Source organism: Dioscorea cayenensis, chromosome 5 (genome assembly GCF_009730915.1).
Source record: "Dioscorea cayenensis subsp. rotundata cultivar TDr96_F1 chromosome 5, TDr96_F1_v2_PseudoChromosome.rev07_lg8_w22 25.fasta, whole genome shotgun sequence".
Taxonomy (NCBI): Eukaryota; Viridiplantae; Streptophyta; class Magnoliopsida; order Dioscoreales; family Dioscoreaceae; genus Dioscorea; species Dioscorea cayenensis.
Window position 1 is genome coordinate 6,179,913 of NC_052475.1, and position 15,189 is coordinate 6,195,101.

General features: G+C 36.2%; 2 protein-coding genes across 4 annotated transcripts; both read left to right on the top strand.

The window, feature by feature from the left end:
* Window positions 1–10,141: 10,141 nt before the first annotated feature.
* LOC120261475 (probable serine/threonine-protein kinase WNK2) lies at window positions 10,142–13,934 on the top strand. 3 transcript variants are annotated; one of them, XM_039269387.1, is made up of 8 exons: window positions 10,142–10,450; window positions 10,550–10,587; window positions 10,685–10,912; window positions 11,003–11,226; window positions 11,319–11,476; window positions 12,929–13,112; window positions 13,232–13,360; window positions 13,455–13,934. In XM_039269387.1, exons 1-8 carry the CDS (start codon window positions 10,370–10,372, stop codon window positions 13,898–13,900), a joined length of 1,488 nt encoding a protein of 495 aa, XP_039125321.1. In that variant the 5' UTR covers window positions 10,142–10,369; the 3' UTR covers window positions 13,901–13,934. The 3 variants fall into 3 exon arrangements, with proteins under 3 accessions (XP_039125321.1, XP_039125323.1, XP_039125322.1); XM_039269389.1 differs by having other exon boundaries at window positions 13,232–13,303; XM_039269388.1 differs by lacking the exon at window positions 10,550–10,587 and having other exon boundaries at window positions 10,142–10,449.
* A 93-nt stretch (window positions 13,935–14,027) lies between these two features.
* LOC120261476 lies at window positions 14,028–14,568 on the top strand. The gene has a single exon (XM_039269390.1). It carries the CDS (start codon window positions 14,050–14,052, stop codon window positions 14,536–14,538), a length of 489 nt encoding a protein of 162 aa, XP_039125324.1. The 5' UTR covers window positions 14,028–14,049; the 3' UTR covers window positions 14,539–14,568.
* The last annotated feature ends 621 nt before the right edge of the window (window positions 14,569–15,189 follow it).

Sequence of the window (15,189 nt, forward strand, 5' to 3'; positions counted from 1 at the left end):
CAAACAAATTCTCCAACAACCATGTAAAAGTAATTTCTTGACATGTTCATCAGTCCCAAGTGTTTCCAAAATACCCCATTCTTATTTGGTGAAATGTGTTCACAAAGTTTGGTCTTCAAACCTTCATACTTTGCTTTATGATGAGCAAGCTTAAAGTGGGGTTCTTTGGAGTTGGCATTATTCTTCTCAGAAGTTTGGAGGCAAATTTCTTAATGTTTGGCATTCCTACATCAAGAATAAATCATATAAGGCTTAAAGGAATCCAAGAGAATGCAAAATGTGGCATGAAAATGGGTAAAACATGGAGAAATACAAGAGAATAGGATCCATACGGCCATATGGAGGCCGTATGGATACTATTCATTTTGCAAGAGTTTCCCATCAACATGAATTCGAAAAAATTTGTTCAAGAAAATTCAAAGGCATGATGCTCATCCCACACAAAACAAGCTAAAAGCTTGAAACAATCCCCACATAAGCTCAAGAAAGCAAGAAGAAAAAGAGAAAATAAAAAAAAGTTAACAAGATTCTTACCGACAAAAGCCCGAGAAAACTTGAGTGAAGCTTGGAGAAAACCACTAGATCGACTTCTCAAAGATGTTAGGAGATGATTTAGAACAAGAAATGAGGAGATCCGGCCATGGTTTGATGGATAATGAAGGTTAGGGTTCGGTTGGAGAAGAAGGAGAATGAAGAATGAGACAAGGTCGCAAGATACACATGGAAACCCGACCTCATACTGCCAATGAGGACCTCATTGACGCAGTATGCCCTAGTTATTTCTCACTGGATAGGGCATACTGCCTCAATGAGGACCTCATTGAGGCAGTATGCCATAGTTATTTTTCTCTGTTTGGGGCAGACGGCCTCAATGAGCTCCTCATTGAGGCCAAATACCCTTGAAAACATGTTTTAAAGCTTTATTCACTTCTCCAAACACATGGGCATGGCTACAAAGTATTCCACAAACATCTCCAACATGAAATAATGGTTCAAAATTTTGATCTAATGCATGAAATGATAGCCAACCCAAGTGTTTCTCATCGATGCACACAATTAAACAACCACATGGATGATGATGATAATAATATACAAAGTTATGATAACATGGACTTATTCACATTCAAAACATTAAAGAAAATACGAAAAGAACACTAACATGATAACATGAACACAAAGAACATAAAAACATGGAATTAGACCCCCAAGAAACACTTGTTTAACGTCACAAGCCTGACGTACCTTATTATTTACCTTACGGGAGTTTGAATAATTTGAAATTACCCCCGGTCATCTTCAAATTGTTGGTGTTTCTTCCCGGTAAATTCAAGGACATCAAAAGAATGAATTTAACATTTTTCATGAATAAAGGGAGGTGAAGATTGTACCTTCTTTTCTTGAGGTATTGGATGAGAGTGAGTAATACCTTTCTTCTTCTTTCCCCGGACCTCCCTCCAAACTTTTTTCAACATTGAATCTTTTTTTTTCTTTTTGTTTGGCATTGGTACACATAACTTTCTCCTTTCGCTTCTTCAAATTAGAACTTGGAAGAGGAGATTGAGGTTCTTCTTGATCTTCATTTCTTAGCTCTCCCAAGTATTCATCCAATGGGTTTAATGATAGCACCTCCTACACACAATCAGAAATTAAAAGTTCAGTTTCATCAACGAAGTAAAGCGTATCATCATGGTTTAATAAGTGTTTCATGGCCGCCGGTAGAGTATATACTACTTCTTCCTCTCCAACCCTTAGTGTTAATTTTCCTCCTTTAAGGTCGATGAGAGCACCAGAGGTAGTGAGAAATGGCCGACCAAGAATCAATGGTGTCTCCACATCTTCATCAATATCCATGATGATAAAATCCACAGGAAATACAAATTTGTCCACCCGGACAATCATCTTCCACAATCCCACGAGGCTTCCTTGTTGATCGATCCGCTAATTGTAAAATCATTCTCGTGGGTCTAAGTTCATCAAGACCAAGCTTCAAATACATGGTATATGGCATAACATTAATGCTTGCAACCGAGTCTGCTAGTGTATTTTCTTGAACTCCACCCTCAAGTACACATGGAATTATGAAGCTTCCCGGATCTTTCAATTTTTGTGGGAGAGTCTTCTCCAAAATGGCCGAGCAATTTCCCGTAAGAGCAACGTTGCCCTCTTCTTCCAATTTCCTCTTGTTTGTAAGCAATTCTTTTAAAAACTTGGTATACTTGGGCACTTGAGTTAACGCTTCCACTATCGGGATATTTATGTGGAGTTGCTTGAAGATGTTGATGAATTTTCTGAATTGAGCATCTTCCTTATCTTGCTTCAATCTAGCCGGATAGGGAATTAGAGGTTTGAATTCAAAAGGCTTTGATGAACCCTTTTGTGGAATTTACTTATCTTTATCTTGCTTGCTTTTCTCAATAACTTTCTCCACTATGTTAGGGTCTTCCACTTCGGCTACCCCAGTTTCCTTGACACTTGGGTCAACTACGACCCTTGTCTCAACCTGTCTCCCGCTTCTAAGGGTGATGGCCTTCAAGTGCTCTCTTGGGTTCTCCTTAGTGTTTCTAGGAAGACTGCCTGAAGGTCGCTCAAAATTTGCTTTAGCAAGCTGCCCCACTTGGTGCTCAAGGGATTGTACAAAAGCTTGAAGGTTTCGCAAAATGGAGCCTATCTCATTGAACTGTCCGGTGTGTTGAGCAAGCTGAGCATTCACCTTACTGAACTGAGTATCCATACTGCTGGTTATGCTATCGAACCTTGATTCAGTGTAAATCATGAACTTAGTGAATCTCTTCTCCAATATTGGTTGTTGCATTTGGGAATCTTGTGGAGATGATGTAGCTTTTTGTTGTTGCCCATGATTCCATGAGAAGGTCGGGTGGTATTTCCACCCCGGATTATAAGTTGAGCTGTAAGCATTCCCTTGTGGCCTTTGTCCTCCAATATAGTTGACACTTTCACTTGGGGCGACGGAGGCTCTAGCAATAGGACAGTGGGCGACTCCATACCCTCCACCACAAGTGCTACAACTCATCACTGACTCTGACTTCGAGCTACTACCCATAAGCATGTCTAGCTTCCGAGATAACACATCAACCTTTGCGGCAAGAGCATCATTAGCACTGACTTCATAATTCTGGCCTCTTTTTATGGTGCACCTCTTGAGGCCCAATGAGACTCATTGCTTGCCATTGATTCAAGGAGTTGCTTGGCTTCGTCGGGGTATTTGTTGCTAAGAGATCCACCCGCTGCGACATCAATTAATTGATGAGTTGCATAGCCATGATGGGGGTATCTCTGAAGAAGGTCTTTGAATCTCTCATAAGCTTCAAATAGTGTCTTCGACTCTCCTTATTTGAATGCCGAAATTTCTTGCCTTCACTCTTCTCTTGGAAACTTCTTATGTTCTCACCTTACCCGATTTGTGGAGCCACTTCTATTTAGGAGAGAACTTTAGCTCAATGACATGGTTTCTTCCGTAAAAAAATTAATAAATAAATAAAAATAAAAAAACCCAAAAATTCGGATTCCTTGTGGGATGCCCTACAGGTTCTTTGTAAATACTTTGTAAAAAGATTGTAGAAAGAGCTATCACCTTAGAAGTGTGAAAGTCTCTCTTGAGTAGTTGAATTTTGGGCATTACAAGTGTACATTTGATTACCTACCAAGAGAAAGACTACCTCTACGGTGTATGCAGCTACTACCTATTTATTATAGTATGAAATAAGGTCATTGTTAGCTAAGTTGATCCAACATTGCATGGGGTACATAAATTAGGGTAATCACACACACACACATACTTGAGGGAGTACAAGGTGAGAGTGAAACTTATCATTTTTGATAAGCTGAACACACACTAACAATTGGTTTTCTATTCCACTTTTGAAATTCCTATATTATTGAGATCAGAGGTCATGCACTCATCTTCTTTCTTGTGTGTTGATGTGTTTTGCTTGAGGAAAAGCAGATGCTCAAGTGTGGGGGATTGCATTCCATATATATATTTCCATACCCTTTTTATGTATTTATCGTGTCTTCAAGCGTTTATTTATTGAGATTTGATGCTACTTTCGGTATTATAGTGTATTTGTGTAGGAAAATAGGTCCCTATGCAAAAGAGCAGGATTCAGCGCAATTACAGTGCAAAAAGATGAGAATCTATAGTGCTCTTAGGCTTGACACGGTCTTGACACGACCATGCTCGTTCCACTGATTATTCCAGGCGATTTGTGAAGATGAGTACTATAGCAAAATCAATGTAGCTGAGTGCTGTAGAATTTTATTGTAGCAAATCAATGTAGCACAAGCCTGGAGAAGGGACACGGTCTGTGTGCTCCTAGCACGATCATGTCGAGCCTGATACACTCTTGTCACAGGGTGTGTCAGGCCTGAAAATTTGCTTTTCGGTGATTCTACTTTTCAGCAATTTTTGTGGGCGATTGACACCCCGTGTCCAGGGCGTGTCGTGCTTGGAATCCGCGTTTTAAGTTAGATCTAGGGCATTATTGGGGCATTCTTCTCTCCATCCTCCATCCTTTTTCTTGGAGGCGGTTGCCATGGTCTTCCCCTCCACATTTCTGGACCCGGACTGAACTTTGGTGCTAGAGCGCTAGTAGTGGAGGCACAAGAGAAATGGGGCTAGCAATGGACCTCAACATTGGAGCCGAACTTGAAGAGAAGAGAGTCTTATCTTCTTTCTTTAGATCTGTAGTTGTTTTCTCCATGTTGTACCCATCCCTTAGGGGCTAACCGTTCATGGTGCCCCGGGATGTTGAACTTTGATGCTTTGTATGTTTTGAATACTTTCTTCTAATGATCTACAGAGTTATTTTGGTTTCTTGTGTTTAATGATATGTTTGCATAACTTGATGTGTTTGATGTGCACAGATGCTTTAGTAATACTCGGTATATGGATGACCATAGTTGTGATTGCTTATTGTCATTGCAAAACTTGATGTGTTTAAGATGCACAGTTATCCTAGCAGACCTTGGTGTATTTGAGAACCATAGATGCAATATTGCTTTTGAGCACACGCATGAACCTTAGAATGTACCTGGTAGGCATTAAAGGTCAGTCGGCATACGATAGTTCATAGGAATCATCCCGGGGCATTGCTCTCTTTTTGCTGAAATATTAGATTCTATAATTTCACCTGCTCTATCTCTGCGTCTCTCACCTAGTTCGGTTTCAACCCTTACCTGTCATCATTCCTTCCTTTAAGATCTAGTTACCAACTATTATTTACTGGTTAGAGATTAGAAGATCAATTAGTACTTTGAGTCTAGTCCCTGTGGTTTGACAACCCTACCCCTCATGGAGTACAACTTTACTACTTGCGTGTGACCCGTATACTTGCGGAGAACACATCAGCATCTCGAAAGCTCTTCCTTTGTTTGCCATACTCTTTCTACAAAAAATTGTGCCCAATTGATTGACAAGGACTTTATTCAAATATTCCTTTATAACTTGATCTCTAATCCCAATATCAAAATCTTCAATCAGCTTTAATAGTCTATCTTGAGTCCCTAACAATGTTATCAAATTTGAAGTCTTGCATGAGTGTTTTTCTCTCTTGATTTGGAGCCCGATGGTGCTTTACAAGCATTGGGCAACTCTGCGTAGTCGTTTAATAAAAAATATATCCATGTCCTGCAATATATAATCGGCATACCAAATTTATAAAAGAGCTAAATGAGTTGTTAGGACTATTTATTTGAGAATTTCTATTAAGTAACCTCATTCCATCATTATATATGATAAGTGCTTAATTATACTTATTTTTCCAATTAGAATAGATAGCACTTAGCTTATCTTTGGGCATGTTTAGAGTTGATCTAGTACCTACAATATGTCTTTTATGTATTAAGGCTAATATATATATATATATATATATATAGTTGGAGCAAAAGAAGTGAGGTTGGAACAAATTGGAGCGAAAATGGAGCAAAATGAGAGTATCCAGAGAATTACACTAGCAAGTACACACTCATGTTTGGACCATGTATCCTCAAGACATAAAAGCTCCCTTGTTTGTGCATAATCAATGCTTATTGAAGTATCCAGAGAGATACATAGACAAGTACATGGCAGTGTACTTTTTATCCTCAAGAATCTTCGAAGAGAAAAATGATAAAAAGACTGAGAACTTGAAGTACATGGCCTGTACACGCCCGCATACAAGCTAGTGTATCTCCCCGATTCCTGGAACTATAAATTAGAATATTAAATGTTTTTAAGGGAAGTTGTTGGGATTTGAGTGATGGCTGAAGATAAAGATTTTAGCCGAGATTAAGAGCAATTGAAAGGAAGTCGCTGAAGGAGAGTCCAAGACAGCGATATAGCTAAGCTCTTATCAACATCAAGTGGATTTGAAAAAGAGATTTTCATCAATGGATTCTAGTTCTTTCTTTTCCATCTTTTGTATTGTATTGAACTTAGGATTTTTGTAGAACCTAGTATGACTTGTGTTTGACATTGGTATTTAATATTGATTATTCTTGTTTTCTTTGATTCATTTATGTTGTTTGAATGCCATGTTTAGGATAGCGAGAGCTTCTATTTCATGATTGATTCATGCAATGGTATTGAGAAATCCATTATGTATAAATCTTTCATAGATGATGAGAATCACCAGCAAGCACTAGAGATAGGTTGTCGAGATTCTTTTGACTAGGGGTCATTGTAGCAAGGTCTTGCTCTGCCCCAATTAGTGGGAATTCCTAGAAGTCTGTGCAATCTTATAAAAATTGGTTAGTAAGTGATTTCAATCTACCGTAGTATGGGATTAGATATTAGATTTGTCTCGAGAATGTGTTTGATATAATTTTGAGTTCCCTCAATCCAACATTTCAATTGTTCAATCAGTGTTACTTTCCAATTACCCTTGTTAAAACCCTACATGAAACCATATCTGGGTACCCACTCCCTTGAATTGATAATCCTGACTAACCCTTAATTTTCACACTTTCTCCTCACCTTCTTACTTCTTTCCCAAAGCTCATAGGATTACACAACCTCATTACTTTCAAACTAGATAACAAGAGGATAGTACTAGTGATTCTGGTCCTCGTGGGATTCGATAATCACGTGCATTTATGATGCACCTCCATCGGTCCGATGGGCGGCCCCAATCAATATATCTTTATTTTTTAATTACTTTTCTCATATGATGTCTCTATTTTTTTTCTTGGTTCTATTTTCCATCAAATTATTTGAAATTCTAACATTGTGTTTTCTAGTCTATCTCATGGTTTCTTATTGTTGTATTTAGAGAAATGTCAGGTTTTGGAGTGTGCTCTAAGAGTCCAAGATCTATGTTTTGGTTGGTATATAATACAAGATCTAGTAATAATCTTTTGACTAATTGAATTAATTAATTATTTTAATCATGGAGTTGGAGTTATTAGCTTGTGAAACAATATGATTCTATAAAAAACTAAACGTTCAAATTGGTTTCTAGTTCATTTATCAAATTTTTCAACAAAAATGTTCTTATCTTTAATGTTATATGTTAAATTTTTTATTTGCATTAGTGGGCCTTACTTAATAATTTGGTTATGATGATTCAAATAAAGGCCAATGTACCAAAAACTTCAAGATAATTGGTGTGACCCCATTTGAACTATATAAGTCCTTTTACACTATTATTTTTTATCCAATGTAGAACTATTATCTTACTCCATTTGAACTATATGTTCATTGTTCAATTGCAACTTGTGATTTTTTGTTGGGCTCTGATACTATGTTAAATTTTAGATTTGCATTATTAAAGACATAACTTAATTTGATTTTTCATTAAATCAAACTTTGATGTAATAACCATTACTAATTAGCCCACTGACTTGAGTTGCCTAAGAAAATTAACCAATGTTCTCATAGTTGATACATATGAAACCTGTATAATGGTTATATATTATTATATTCTACTTAAAACAAATCAAATATTCAAGAATAAAACAAATAGCTTGTTGCTAATCATCAACCAAGCTCAGCTGTTCAACATTTATATAGTTTCATAATTTTCATTTCAACAGCTAAAATCAAGCTCAACATTCACATTTGTTCCTAATCAAATCATTAACCAAGGTTCAAGAACAATTTACCTTGCAAACAATTCACTTGCCACTTTCACTGGTTTTAAACTATCAAAATCTAAATCAATTCGATGAATTCGATCTTGAAGCCAAAAAATAAAAATAAAAACAAAAATAAAAAATAAAAAAGAATCAAGGAGATAGACAAGTGAACAACAAGAATTCAGGAAAGGACTTACTTGAATTACTGAATGAAAGGGTCTGAAGTTGATCGGGATCGCTAGATCGGGCTAGATGAGATGATGAAGATAAGGTCAAGGGTATTGGGGGCCAGAGCACTCACAGTAAGAACAAAAATACAAAGGATTGGGATCAAGCTAAACCTAGAATTATACATATTTAATTATTTAATTGTAATTTTTTCATATAGAAAAGCACATCACAACTATTGCATGAATATCAGATAGTTGATATCTTGGACAGAAATTCAAGCTCGAGGAGCTAAAGCATGCCATGCTGTATTTCAATTGTAGTTGTTTGATTAACGAATCCATTTTCTAAAGCAAAATCTTTGAACTTTGAAGCATTTTCAGACTTAAGACTTCAATGGTGATTGATGGATCATGATCCATGGAGAATAGATGCTCAATGACTCGACTTGCCTGAGGGCTGAAACCAAGGGAGAAATTAGCGAACTCCGGTGAGACAGCTAGTCATCAGCCTGACCCAAGGGCAAGGGGGGGCTTTCATCCCCCAAATCCCCTATTGAATCTGCCTCGAAAAACAACTATGAAAATTGAAATATAGATATTTGAAAAAAAAATTTAAATGAATATGATATTAAACTATATGAAATTTCTAAATGTTAAGAATATAACATGAGTACTTCGAGGAAAAAACTTTGATAAAATGCACTGCGGCTGTTTAGAAGGTAATTTGAATAAAATTATTTGCCTCTATATATGCTATTAAAAATTATTTCATTTATATTCATTAAACATGTTAAATTTAAATTTTTTTAAATTTTAATTATTTATTATTATTATTATTATTATTTATTTTGGAAAATAATAAAATAGGCTATTTTGATAACACATAAGGATTATAGAAGATTTCTCGTGACAACATGAATATTGAGAAGAAAAGATTGTAACAACCACTGCTTGGTATAGTGGTATGTTATTTGGATAGTGAATGGGCTGACCCAGAGTTGAATCATTGGGTCAGCAGTACTGTTACAATACTATATATATACTGTAATTATACTGTTCATGAGTCATCTGGGGGAGGATGTCATTTCCCTCCCCTTCAGGGTTGCAAGGCAGGGGGATTTATTAACTTGGTTTGGTTCTCGAAATATCTTCTGGGCGTGCACATGGTAGAAATTTAATTGCCCCATGAAACATCTAGCCGAGTTAATAAATTTCTACGGGGTTATTAAACCACCATAATTAGTGCACCTCCCTACTTATCTATCTCTTGACACCCTATTATGGGCCGGCGCTTGTCACCTTTGTCAAAATAAAAAAAAAAAAAAGTTTGTTGAGAGACATTATCTAGAACATGCTATAAATATTTAAGAAAAACAACATTGCCTCTTTCTAATAGTGTCTGTATATACTTGTATATACTGTATATTAATAGAAGTAATTTTTTGTCTGCAGGCTTCCACCATGGTATAGGTAAACAATTACATATATATATATATATATATATATATATATATATATATATATGATTTCAACACTTGTCAGAATATGCACATAAAAGGTGATTCAGACAATGTAAATATAAAATAAATTTATGCAAAAAATATGATACTATTGAAAGCTAGACAGAAAGATAATTACTATTGAAAAATCATTTGCTCCTGAGAGATGAATTTAATTAGCCAAACCTTGACATGTTTAATGACACAGTAAAAGAATATTATTATTTTAATAAATATATCCCATAAACAGAAAGCTAACGTTATACATGTTAGCATGGCTAAAGAGGGACCTGTCTTACATTGCTCAATCCCGCATGTTGGCATGATGTTGCTTCTCTCGTCCTCACTCCTCACCCAATGTGTAGAAGGAAAGGAGGGCAAACAAGATCTCTGTTATTTGTGTTTTCAGAAGCGAATATAAACAAAACCCAAACGTAATGCAACGGTCAATCCTGGCAAATTTGGTCAGCAGACTCCCTCAAGCTCTCTCCCTACCCCCCATTATCATCTTCACCCGTTCCGTGTATCCTGGAGATCTCGCTGTCTCCAATCTCCCTCTCTTTGGATTCCCTTCTTTCTTTGTCTCTTCCTCTTTCCTCGATTTCTCCTGAATTGATTCGGAAATCAATGTCGGTCGATTCGTCTTCCGACCAGAAGCAGGACGAGTCGGCCGCCGTAGAATCCGATCCCACCGGTCGCTATATTCGGGTCTTCTGTTCTTGTTTCGATTTCATTTTCTTATATGTATATATTTTACACTTTTTTAATTGTCTCATTTTTTTTTTTCTTATTTTTATGATTTTGCAGTACGGCGAGGTGTTAGGCAAGGGTGCATTCAAGACTGTGTATCCTTTGCCCTAATTTTTTTTATTGTTGAATATGGATATGGTTCTTTAGATTTGAATTTGGTACCTTAATTTGCATGATTTTTGTGTGCATTAGTTACAAAGCATTTGATGAATTGGAAGGAATAGAGGTAGCTTGGAATCAGGTGAAGTTGGTAGATGTGCTTAGGAATGTTGATGATCTGGAACGGTTATACTCGGAGGTTCACCTGCTCAAGACTCTCAAGCATAAGAATATTATCAAGTTTTACAATTCTTGGGTTGATACCAAGCATGATAATATCAATTTTATAACAGAGGTTTTCACCTCGGGGACCCTGCGCCAGTCAGTATTTTTTTCTTTCATGCTTATCATTCATATGTCTCAGAATTTTAATTGATTGAGTTCATATTTTATAATCATTGATTTTGATAGGTACCGAACAAAACATAAGCATGTAGATTTAAGGGCCTTGAAGAATTGGTCAAGGCAGATCTTGTGCGGCCTTTATTACCTCCACAGTAATGATCCTCCGGTTATTCACAGGGACTTGAAATGCGATAATATATTTGTTAATGGGAACCAGGGTGAGGTGAAGATTGGAGATCTTGGTTTGGCTGCCATACTTCGACATGCTCATTTAGCTCACAGTGTGATTGGTCACTTGCTATTTGCTCTTCTCAAGTAAATTGGTGACTTTGTTGAAAATCCAAGTAGTAAATCATTGAAGTATTTTGAGTTTGGACTGTAGGAACACCTGAATTTATGGCACCTGAGCTTTATGAGGAAGAGTATAACGAGCTCATTGACATCTATGCATTTGGCATGTGCTTATTGGAGTTGGTCACACTGGAATATCCATATGTGGAGTGCTCCAATCCTGCACAAATATTCAAAAAAGTGTCATCGGTGAGGATGATGTTCTTTCATAAAAGTAATCTGTTTTGTGTTTAATTCATCACTGTCATAATATTTTGTCCTTGATATCTGAACTTCAATCATGTTTTAGCATCACAACATGTTTATTTTCTTTTACTGATTTCAATTCCACCAATTTTTTCTGATATATTCTCTATTATGATAAATCTTTTCCTTCTGATGTACATCTTAACATGAAACCAGGCAGTAATAGTGCCCACCTAGTTGATCAGCACGACTTATTTACCTTTGATATAATAAGAGAATTAAACTTCTTTTGTGGCTTGTAGTTCTTGATAATACTTTATACATCTTAGGCCTAAACTTCTTATTTGTTGAATCTGTTGAACATTTGTGGAGCATTCAGTAGGTATTGATTATAAATTGAAATAAATGCAACAATATTAATGGATACTATTAGAAAGGGGAAAGCTTTTTTAGATCTCTCTTACAAATTAGTTTTACTTGATTTTCCAAAATGAATAGAGTTGTTTTAAAGCTTTTGGCTGTATTTCACCTCAAGAGATCTGCTGTTCTAACTGCCATCTAATGGACACACTTTGTCTACGAGCGAGAGGTCAGGAGTTTGAAGGGTGTAGTTGCTAGATAGCAAAAAAGAAAACTAAAAAAAAAATGCTATCCAATAAAGAATGCATTGGCCACCGTCCTTCCAAAATAATGAAGATCTCTGAAGAATGGATATTGTTGTGTAACATCAGCAAGAATATAACATTGCAAGCCACAAAGAAATTCCATAATAACATTTTTAGTAGTGAAGGGTTTATGTAATAATAAATTTAGACATTTTTTTTTGGCATTATGTATGTTTTAGCTACCTTCCAATGGTTGGGAAGACTTAAAGATAGATATAAGGTAGGTTGTATGTGAAAAGGTGGAAAGTTGGTGTCTGCGTAGTTCCTGAGAGAATATAACACCTCCATTCTTGAAAATGATAAGTTGGACTTTTTCTTAATAATGACTTGGATGTCAACTAAGGTAGCTTGTTATGATCTATCAAGCTTGAAATCCCAAAGACTTGATGCCAAGTCATAGCGACATAAAGGAGGTGCACAGTCAAATCTTCTACAAATGTCCTATTCCTAATCTCATTATGTTGCATAATTGATGAAAACTAATCAATATACAATGCTGAACAACTGAAACACCTTCTGTTTCTTCTAATTATTGATACAACGTAACTCGATTACTTGGTAAAGGATACTTTTTTCAGGGTAGGATAACCTGGATTTTGCATGATTACGCCAATGAATTCCAATAGTTCCATCTTTAATGGAGAACCAATTGATATGAATCAATGAACAATCCTATTTGGACAAATTGATATACTCATGTACAATACTAAAGAAATGAAGCAGTGAACATGTGTTTGATTTCCAACAAATTCATGTCATATTGCTCTTACATTTTCTTGCTCTTTTATAGGGCATTAAACCTGCATCATTGGTTAAAGTGAAGGACCCTGGAGTGAAACAGTTCATAGAAAAGTGTATTGCTCATGTTTCTGAGAGATTGTCAGCAAGAGAATTATTAATGGATCCTTTCCTTCAACTGGATTCCAGTAATGGAATCATAGGCCGCTCTCTGCAGCTTGACACAAAATATACAGGTGAATCATTTTAGAATGCTTATGGTAGCTTGGAACTTAAATCGACCAATGTTTGTGATATTTTGCCTTTTGTAGCTTATATTTCATGGTTGCTCTGTATAAAATCTATGCAAATGCAGGAATAGTTGGCTGCTCTAATGTGCGTGCTCTAGTGGAGCCTTCAATTAATGGTCGAGATTTCACAGTGGAAGGTCAACGGAAAGACATTAACATAATTTTTTTAAAGCTTAGAATATCTGATCCAACAGGTTCTGGAATGATCTTTTACCATCATCTGTTGTGATAGTTGCAGTCATGACTACCCAGAGTCCTTATGGCGCAATTTTTTTTTTGTATTCACAGGACAAGTTCATAACATCCACTTCCCATTTGACATTGAAGCAGACACATCAATCAGTGTAGCCACAGAAATGGTTGCAGAGTTAGATCTTACAGATCAAGATGTTACCTCTATTGCAGAAATCATAGATACTGAGATACAGGCTCACATTCCTGAGTGGACACCTTTTAGTAGTAACCCTGGCAGTGAGATAATGGCTTCTGATTATCGTGAGTCAGAAGCTGAAGATGAAATTACTGCTTTGCCAAATGACACCGAACATCCTTGTGGTGGTCTAGTCTTAGAAAGGCTTCCTTCTGGGCGCAAGTATTGGTCTGACTCGCCCAGAGCGACCAGCAACATGTCTACATCAGGGCATACTGAATCAAATGAATCATGTGACCTGAATTCTCATGCCAGTCATGACTCTTTTGTTGGGGTTTTATGGAAAAGAAGACAGTTCCTTTAACCTGGATGAACAAAAAATTCGTTGCTCCAAGGGAATGCACTCATCAAATCAGCAGAATGATTCCTCTGATGATATTGACTTGAATTCTCATGGCAGTCATGTCGCTTTTGTTGGGGTTTATGGAAAAGTAGGCAGTTCCTTTAACCTGGATGATCAAAAAAATTCATTGCTCTGAGGGAATGCACTTATCAAATCAGCAGAAAGGTTCCTCTGATGGTATTGACAGAAATGATAATTTAGAAAGCCTTGAATCATCAGAAATGTTTACCATGCGACACACATCCTCCAATGATTCATCTAGTATTGTACTGACTGAATTATTTGCAACAGGTGCTTCTCCTTTGGGTGGTGAACTTGTTCCCAATGGATGTGAAAATCAGGATGAATCCTTGCATATGGAATTGCTGGATGATAAATCTGAAGATCTGTATTTGATTGTGAAGAAACTTGAGAATCTACTGATTGATCAACAGAAGGAATTTCTAGAGCTTAAAAAGAAGCATGATATGGCTGTAGCAGAAACCTTGAAAGAACTGCATCCAGCACTTCAAAGTAAAGCTTTAAATGGATGCCGCTTGAAAATTCCTGTTTATAATATAGCATACATTGAGGATGAAGGGCACCCAGCTAATCCATAGATTCATATTTCATGCTAACAACAGAATCACTTTTTGGCTATCCATCCAGCCATGTCTTCCATTAACAATAGTTAAGTTGAAACTAGTGTATAACATAAATATCTCCTATATGTTTTAGTGAAACTAGTGTATAAAAATGTTCTATGCATATATTTATATATAGATAAGTGTTGGAGAGGGCTGATGTCACATGCTTGGGCGTCCTCCCAACTCTCATCTTGCTTCTTGGCTCTCTTCCTCACCTTTCTAAAATTTAAAATTAAGGTTGAGTTTTTTATTCAATTGTTGTTTCTTTATAGTTCTGAAATCATCTTTTATTTGAATTTCATCTTCTTTTTTTTCACGCTAGAATAAAAAGGAAACGCAATAGTTTTTTTATTGAGAGCATCTCTCAAAACATAATTAAAGAAATAATTGCATCCATATCTTTTTACATCTTCTAAATCTTTTCATGATCTTAAAAGTTTGCATGGATGATTATTTATTTCATAAAGAAAAAACAAACTCGTTTCTTTTGATCATAAAAAAACGAATTTATTTATTTATATATTTTAATTGCAAGAGTTTTTAAAAGCATTCATAAGTCAGAGTGTTGGCCCAATAATGCGAATTAATGACATCATGGAATACTATATTAGTTTTCTTGAGAAT

Coding starts and splice junctions, on each gene's coding strand:
- LOC120261475 (XM_039269387.1), top strand. CDS start 10,370: ATGTCGGTCGATTCGTCTTCCGACCAGAAGCAGGACGAGTCGGCCGCC. Junction 10,913..11,002: donor ACCTCGGGGACCCTGCGCCA/GTCAGTATTTTT, acceptor TGATTTTGATAG/GTACCGAACAAAACATAAGC. Junction 13,113..13,231: donor GCTTGACACAAAATATACAG/GTGAATCATTTT, acceptor ATGCAAATGCAG/GAATAGTTGGCTGCTCTAAT.
- LOC120261476 (XM_039269390.1), top strand. CDS start 14,050: ATGATCAAAAAAATTCATTGCTCTGAGGGAATGCACTTATCAAATCAG.